At 40.9% G+C, this 8,687-nt stretch overlaps 1 protein-coding gene across 1 annotated transcript; it reads right to left on the bottom strand.

Annotated features, from left to right (window-relative positions):
• Positions 1-3,223: 3,223 nt before the first annotated feature.
• On the bottom strand, positions 3,224-8,360 carry LOC134577363 (protein BTG3-like). The gene is made up of 4 exons (XM_063436067.1): positions 8,267-8,360; positions 5,231-5,422; positions 4,185-4,322; positions 3,224-3,962 (listed from the first exon to the last, which is right to left on the bottom strand). Exons 2-4 carry the CDS (start codon positions 5,401-5,403, stop codon positions 3,551-3,553), a joined length of 723 nt encoding a protein of 240 aa, XP_063292137.1. The 5' UTR covers positions 5,404-5,422; positions 8,267-8,360; the 3' UTR covers positions 3,224-3,550.
• Positions 8,361-8,687: the final 327 nt, after the last annotated feature.

The raw sequence follows: 8,687 nt of genomic DNA, 5'->3' as shown, positions 1-8,687 counted from the left end.
CTCATAAAAACTACCCTTCTTGAAGTTTTGGCTCATGTTTGGGGGATTGGAGAACTACCTACACTCTGTGGATGGCAATCACTATACTAACCAGAGTAATCTCCTGTAAGAGCTTGTCCCTGCTCTCTGGATTTAGGAGAGGTCTACTTTCTAGAAGCTGGTCCCTTGTCTTGGGCCCAGAGTAGGCAGAAGATTGAGAGACCCCAACCAAGCTGCGGCAGTTTGTGGAGTCTAGTGGAGCACTCGTCAACGTAAGGTACCCAGTTGGGCGCTAGGTGTTCAGTTACATACACTGAGCAGCTTCTGCACAATCTGCTCCCCAGTCTGACACATGTACAGTGTCCTAGGGATCTACACATGCCCTTGATATAAGTGCTGGTCATCAAAAGACTGATGCATGTGTGCTGCTGTCTTATGGTACCATTTCATGCCCCAGTGCAGGTTCTGTCCATTATTAACCTTGCTTTATGCTTTTGCTGGGTTTCCCCATCATTTCTCCCCCAGGCTGCAAATTTTAGTGAATTGAGCCAAAATTGCTAAGTTTTAGGCATAACAAGCCAATGGTGAAATTCTACCCGTATAGCCTGGCTATTTCTATTTAGTGAAATATTAACAGCTTTACCCTGTGTAACCCAGGGGCCCAAAAACCAAGTCATTTCTAATTTGAACACCTATTCCATCTCATACCAATTCCTGTGTGTTCAGGTCTGACACGGAAAACTAGCATATCTGTCACGATAAGCTCAACAAGCATAAGTTATGCTTAGGTTTCTAGGAGCTGAAAGCATTGATATTTTATGCATCTTCCCCAACAAACTCCTTGTGGGTTCCTCACACATTTGAAAGATGTTATAAAACCACTATTCACATGCCTAAAATGACTAGTGTTTGTAGAGATATTGGAGTATTCTTCAACCTTAAGCAGATGGTAAGGCTGAGTGTCTGGGAATATCTGCATCCCTTACAATGTTTTCAGATGTTGTGACACTCACAGCCTTCCTGCCAATGCTTACCTGGTCTGATGAGTGAGAATGTTGAAGTCTCAGGCAAACAAATCCATACCACCCAAGTGCCCTGCTTCCAGCAGGTCTGGTCACACCAGAAAGTGTTCTTTAATGCTGCAATTACCACACTTCAACTTCACTGCTATGCAAAGTAAGCCCATACTTTCCCTTTGATCTGTTCAAGGTGTGATGAGTGATATGGATACAGACCTGTCACTAAATTGAAGTAACCCAGCTATATAGTGGTAGAGTTTCTCCACTGGCATGTTTTGCCTAAAATTATGTACTTTTGGTCAAGTTCACCAAAACTTGCTGTCTAGTGGATAAATTATGGGAAACCCAGCAAATGCTTAAGCAAGGTTAAAGAACAAGGCTGAAAGAACCAGCACTGGGGCATGAAGTGGTACCATAAGAGATTCTTCTGATGCTAGGCTTGACCAAAGTCACTAGTAAAAAGTGAATACATTGGCAAGAAATTCTGCCTTCTTACCCCATAGACTCATAGGTGTTAGTCACTCACAGCAGTGATCGAGGGGCAGTATTTTACCAAGGTTCCCTATCCACATGCTAGGTTCAGTCAGATGTTTGTTTTGTGATCATGCTTTTAGCAGGCAGCATGTGCATAGTAAGTATATTTAGGAAAAAGTAGTAATCTTAGAGTTTCCAGACACAGTTTCTCATTGATTGAAATACTATTTATAATCTAACTTGTGTTTACATGATATGAAACCAGAATAGGCCAGTAAAATCCTAGTCTACTGGTTAACAATTTAGTTTGATTACTTTCAAGACAGTTAAGTGAACCCGACAAGCTTTGGCAGAGACTTTGGGAATGCATAGTCCTTTCCCATAGAATCAGTAAGCAATAGGACCACTACTGTTCCTTCAACCTGTGACCCGGAATGTTTCGTCACTAGGAACAGACCTTACATTTGTCCATAGAACAGTTCTTATAAATTGGAGAGACCAGAACACCAAGTCTTGGTGCAATTAACTAGACAGACCAGACAGTTCGCATTTAAAGATTTAATCTGCAGTAGGTATGACAATACACAGACTATCTAGTTACATTGCACGGAGCAACATTATACAAGCATTACAGATAGTAAGTGTTGTCTAGATCAAGTTGCCATATTTGGCCACATTTGGAACCACTTTTAGATTTAAAACATGGGAATGAGTAGACAAGTGTCTTGAGGACACAGCAGATAAGCTGGTGCTACGTCTCTGACAGTGAGTCAGGGCTGCCATTATGGGAAATTGACTTCCCTAGTCTGACACATGTAGTAGGGACTTTCAAGTGTCACAAGATACTAGTAACCCATTTATGATTAGCAGATACAATCCATCTAAAATAAAAACCAAGACAAAAATTCAATAAAAGCCTAGAACAGGTTTTGAAACAACTAGAACTTAAACTGCACAGATCTATCCAACTCAACTCTTCGCAGCTAGAGCAAGTTTGCATGCAACACTAGGGCAAGTTGAAGCCAGGAAGAAGTGATTTGGCAAGAGCTGTACCAGGCCAAATGGTTGTATTGTTTTCTTTTAAGACTGATTTGGACATTGTAACCAAGGGGTTGACCAGCTTTGAGAGGCAGGATAGAGAAGTACAGCCCCTCAGCCAATGACTCTTATAACAAGAGTCTGAAGCTAGCGTGACCATGCATTAACAGAATCCAGGCAGATTGTATGTTAAAATGCATATAATAAAATTGCACCAGGTTTAAACCCGGCTCCTGAAGAAACCCTACATAAAATCAGGTCTTTACAGGAACTTGGGAGTTGAGAGCAAAATAGGTGCATGTTTCAGTCTGCGGTTTTAAACAATTCTTAAATCTCTGCAGCTAGCCATTAACCTGAAGTAATAAAATGCAGCAGATTTAAGCAAGATGAAAGGGAAAAGTGCAAAAACCTAAACTGAAAAGTAGGCCAGTGGTTAAAAAAAATTAGAAACATTTTAAAAGTTCACTGTTTGGATCAGAACTAGACTATAGTCCATATTAATCTTAGGGGGGGAGGTTCTAGTTGATACATTTTAAATCTATTTGAAGTTAAAACTTAGGTTCAAACCAGTTATGCACAAATCTCTTCAATTTACACCTTGCCAAGGCAAACATGCAGCCACCAAGGGTTATGCATGAGAACCCAATACAAGGTGTAATTTCAAGAGTTTTAGCACAAGTCTGGTATTACCCATTAATACAGTGCTAGGGTGGTACCTTCAGAATGCCTGCTGATCCAAGTTGTTTGCCAGAGACTGAGATTAGAAAATTTTCCAGTTAGCTTATAACTGGAGTCTCTGCAATCAAAGCTTACCACCCTGGAACTCTACATTTTGTTAAAAAGTTTGCTCCTTACATTGGTTTAGTATGTGAACTTTCAAGCCAATAAATTCACTTAACAAAATCCACATACCTGGCCTTTTCAGTGAGTAGTGCCAATGTAAATGACTCAAGGGTTGACATTAGCAAATAGAACTAAGTGCAACAGTGTTTTATATAACCAAGTCTAGTTTGACAGTCCAGTGTAGGTCATTGGGACTCCTACATACTGAGGCTGTCCAAGGAGGCAGAAGAGATTCCTTGTAATTCTGCATTGTCCTTCCATGAAGACATGAACCTTGAACCTTCTATTAGAGATTCTTCATCACAGGACCAGACTGCCGATTGCCAAGTATCAACCATCAAACCAGTCTCAGTGTTAACAGGCATTTCCTCGGCATTCTGGATCAGATCGGAATCTGAATGTTCAGTGTCAGTTGACTCAGCATCTTCATAATTTGAACTTTTTACATCTGTATCTTCAACAATGAACTCATCCTCTGATGAAGGCTCAGGAGAGACACTGCCTGATGAGTAGCCTGATGTTTCGTTTTCAGTGGGAGATGGTGCTGCCAATTCTATGATTTCCTTAGAAAACATGGCTATTGTGAAGTACTTTGAGTTTTCCCTGTACCTAAGAAATACAGCCAGTTAAGTTCACAAAGTTGATCAGGTGTTCAACACAAGTGGATTCCCTAGGAGAGTCTTATGATGCATTTTGCCATCAGATGTAATTTTTATGGGCAGTCTAAGATTAGTAAAAGCAAGTTTTATTCTAACAACAACACTTAAAAGTTTGCTTAGGTGCCAGGGGTAAAGACTTTTTTTAGGGCAATTGACATTCCAAAGAACTCACCTTGCACAGACTTCATATGGATCAACCCAGATAGTCAGTTCCTCCGGAAGACCAAGCTTTGAGTATTCAATGCCACTGTGTTCACATGCCATCAGGAGGGACTCATCCACAGCTTGCTGGGCATTAATGCGGATACACCTGTTTAAGGAGAAGTTTGTGTGGATGAGAGTGTCTGGAATGTGCATAGGAAAATGCGTATTTGAATGCTGATCAGTGACATTTTCAGGCAAAATTATGTAAGGCTAATCCATATATTTATTGGGCAAGTGCAACTTTGCAGTTTGAGGATTTTTGCACAAGTTTTTACTTTTACTAAAATAAAACCCATGTGGTGGATTCATCTTTGTTGGAAAATGCATTAGCTATACAATAGGCCAATGAAAGCAAGCAGTAGTGTTGGCATGAATACTGGAGAAAAAAACCTTTACCAGAAGCAATAGATCCAATGGTAGAACATGTTTAGAATCGGGCTTCAGACTTTAATAAACTTTACGCAAGGTTAATCATGGCAAGATGACTCATGGACAGTTGTCCAATGCCACATGTTGACTAGATTACACAAACCTACAACTCTAAGTTTGGCTTCTTAATTTGGATATGAATATAGGAAAATAAGAACACTTACCAAGATTTATGGCGCCTACCTATCCAAGAGTTAGTTCTTAGCTTAGAAGAGGCTGCCTGTCCTCCCTCTGTGCTGAGGTGTAGGAAGCCAACAGTCTCCCTATAGACTGACATTTTCATGTGAATAAAATTCCAGATTGATGCTTTAGTCACTTGTACTACTGGATTTAATAAAAAATAAACCCCTTTGCATCCAACGTGAAGACTTTTGGTCTATGGAAATGCTTCTCTAATTATAAGACATACACACTTCAATTCTTGCGCAGTTTGCAGGAAATGTAGATACTGAAAAGTTTATTCAGGAACAGAGATCCCACCCAGGACAAAAGCTACAGTACAGCTGTTAGGTCACTATAGGTGTTCTACCTCCATGTCAAGGCCAGATTACTAGTGATAGCTTTAGCATTATGCAGTCTATTCACCTGTATGCTTGACCTCTGCTGGGATGCTCTGGGTACCAGTGTCCATTGTATCGCTCACTAAGATTACACAACAGGCTTGATCCCAGGACTTCCAGCTGGAGATGAGTCCATCGCTTCTTCTGATGCAGAATCTCAAGAAGAAAGCCAACAGCAGCAGAGATCTCTTGACGCATCTTTAGTAGATCTGGTAAACTAGACAAGATGTTAAAGTGAGCCATGAGTGGAGTTCTGTACTACATCAACCCAACCTAGATCTACTGAGTGATTTTTAAAGAATTCTCTACCAAGTGACGCAATATTGACAGATTGTATGAGGAAGGCATGGAGAAAAATGAATACCTATAGATGCATCATGAGAGTATTAGCCTTTTCCAGTCACTATAGACTCCTATGTACAATACCATGGGAAAGACAATGCCACCCCTCAGATGGAAGTCTAATTGGAAGAGGTCAGCTTTAGTCATTCTGTCCCAATATCTAGATTCTAGTTTAGATAACACTACAGGGTTTCCAAACAGGTTTTATTTAAGAACAGGCCAGCCATGAGAGATTGCAATAGCTAAACATAAAAGATACATTTCAGAGAAGGTTCATGTGATATTATCCTGTCTGGAGAACATAGGGTTTTATACGAATGCCTGGTTGGATTACTACCATGAACAATGCATCTTTCATAGTAATGAGAATGACTAGACAGCAATGTTTAATACCTGACTCTGCAGAAGACAGTATCCCATTAATTTAACATGAACCTAAGCCATGCACTCCTGTCTTCTGCAATATGTAACGGAACACACCAAGCACTATGGTCATTAAGGTGCAGGAGTGCCCTTCACCATTTTGTAAGCTTTTAGAATGGTTTGAGGCCTTGCCTCCACAGAGTCAGGTATCTGTGCAGGGCAGGCTCATTGGCTGAGGGAATCTGACAGCTTCCAGCAAAGTCTGTATTGGGGCAAGGAGAAGTCACTTAGACAGCTGTCCTGGCAAATCAGTATTTAGTAGTGGCTGGGATGTTCTGCCCAACTATTTATTGAAGCAACACACCATTGCCCAGAAAGCAAAGATAACTAAATCCAAATTTTTACTTTTGGATTTTGTTCTAAGCGTTTTAATTTATCTATACTGTAGCTGCTGCCACACAGGAGTAGTGGGAATGAGCACAGGGCTGTTTGGAGTAAAACAGTTTAAGCTATACCCAATGAAAATAACTGCATGCATGTTTTTATTGTGGGTAGATCTAAAGGGATACTATAGTGCCAGGAATACAAAGCCGTATTCCTGGCACCTTCGCTCCTCAGTAAGAGGTTAAAATCCTTTACATTGGTGTTTAGTCAAAGCTCCCCCTCTGACAACCAAGCATTACACCTCCCCATAAGAAAGCATTAAATCAATGCTTTCCTACGAGAGAAAAAAAAAAGATATATATAAAAATTTACACTGGATGTCCTCATGCAAAGCGTGAGGACATCCAGCGTCAGATACTGGACCAGAGATCTGTTTCAAACCAGGAAGCCATCTAGTACTAAGAGCTGCAATGTAAACATTGCAGTTTTATACCAAGTGTAAAAGGGACACTTTGTATAAAACCCCTTCAGCAGCTTCCCTTATTCCAGCACCGGTGACCTCTCCCCCGCCATCAGCTCCCTCTGATGACATCAACTAAGCCGCATGCGCGGCAAGTGCTGCATGCGCATTCAAGCTGTCAAGAGCAAAGCATTTCTCAATGCTTTCCTATGGATGCACTGCACGATGGAGACATCCGGAAGACAGCCACTAGAGGCTGGCTTATCCTCAAATGTTAACGTAGCAGTTTCTCTGAAACTGCTATGTTTTCATCTGAAGGGTTAAAACCTGAGGGACCTGGCACCCAGACCACTTCATTGAGCTGAAGTGGTCTGGGTGACTGTAGGGTCCCTTTAATATACTAGGTTACAGAAGTCTGGAGCTTGTATTTGAGGTCTGTAATGTGCTCGAGTCTTTGTTGTAGTCACAGGGACACTATAGTCACCAAGACAACTTTAGCTTGGTGTATAGACCATGGCTCTGCAGTCTCACTGCTCAATTCTGTCATTTAGGAGTTAAATCACTTTTATACAGCCCTAGCCATACCTCCCTTGGTTGTAACTGACAGCCTGCATTAAAACAGTGATTTCATGTTAAATCAAATGCAACTTACTAAAAAAATTTATAAAAAACTCTGCTGCTCTGTGAGGAGAACTTTAACCACACAGGGGCCCCTGCAAGGCCTAGCAAGCCAATATAGTAGAAGATAAATTCCAAGTTTTACAGAATTTGCAAAAGAGGAAGTGTAAATATTAGATGAGGCTTTACAGGAAGTGTTAAAGAAGGCTGTGCAAGTCACATGTAGGGAGGAGTGATTAGGGCTGCATAAACAAAGCGGTTTAACTCCTAAGTGAAATAATTGAGCAGTGAGACTGCAAAGGAATGCCCTCTATACCAAACTGCATTTTTTAGCTACTGTAATGTACCTTTAGCCTAGTTTGTAAATTGAACATAATTGCTTTAGCAAGCCATTAGCAGTGCAGGAGATAGTACATTCCAAGTTAAACCAGAATTTGCAGTAAAAAAGTAAATGTTAGATCTTTACAGGAAGTATGGGCATATTGCAAGCATGGAGGTGTGCCTACAGTTGTATAAACCTTGATTTGACTCCTATGTGGCAGAGAATTGAGCAGTGAGACTGCAGTGGTATGATCTATACACCAAAACAGTCATTAAGTTAATGGTTGATGCCTATAGTATACAGGGTAATACACATCAATTATAGAGAGGCTGATAGAAATATCTGTAGTCAACACACTGCCATAACTACCACCTGTTTGTGGTTCTAGTTCAGTCATGTTTTCCTGGATGGACATCCTGTTACATGCTTTAGAGTTTACATGAAAAGTGCTGCCCCCTAGCTCCAAGGGAGGGCAGTAGAAGAAAAAAAAAGTTGGATCTCTCAGCCATGATTTATAACATTTTACAGAACATGATCTTTACAGCAAGAGTGAAGAGTGCTTACACACGCACCAGTAGCTTGAGCGTGGAGATGCAATATCCTCTTGGATGGAGATGTTTGAGACACCAGACTCAGATAAGGATAAAGCAGGAGCAAGTTTTAAAATAATCTGGAAAGAATGGGAGAGTCATGTTAGAGCAAAGCATTCTGGACCAAGGTTTCTTGGTTATATCCCTTTATGTGGATGGGAAGTGCATGAAGAGTGCTGCCCTGCAGTAGGTGTTATGAAGACAGTGACTTGCTGAGGGATTCTAAGGAGCCATTCTGATTAGTTAGCGTTCGTGCTATGGCCCCCTGAGGCCCAGCCATTAATTGTGTCCTCCGTACCAGACATTGTTTACATGCATCTCCTTTTATTCTTTTGAGTTGCTCTATCAATGCCTGCAGCATCAAGAGGACATATTTGGCCTTCATGTAATATTAAATAAAAAA

The sequence above is a fragment of the Pelobates fuscus genome, chromosome 11, assembly GCF_036172605.1.
Source record: "Pelobates fuscus isolate aPelFus1 chromosome 11, aPelFus1.pri, whole genome shotgun sequence".
Taxonomy (NCBI): domain Eukaryota; kingdom Metazoa; phylum Chordata; class Amphibia; order Anura; family Pelobatidae; genus Pelobates; species Pelobates fuscus.
This window is presented reverse-complemented; position numbering and strand designations above follow the sequence as displayed.

Excerpts from the sequence above, each read along its gene's own strand:
- LOC134577363 (XM_063436067.1), bottom strand. The coding sequence starts at position 5,403 with ATGCGTCAAGAGATCTCTGCTGCTGTTGGCTTTCTTCTTGAGATTCTG. Across the intron at positions 4,323-5,230 it reads AGCAGAGGTCAAGCATACAG|GTGTATCCGCATTAATGCCC; the intron begins GTGAATAGACTG and ends CTCCTTAAACAG. Across the intron at positions 3,963-4,184 it reads CCATATGAAGTCTGTGCAAG|GTACAGGGAAAACTCAAAGT; the intron begins GTGAGTTCTTTG and ends TGTATTTCTTAG.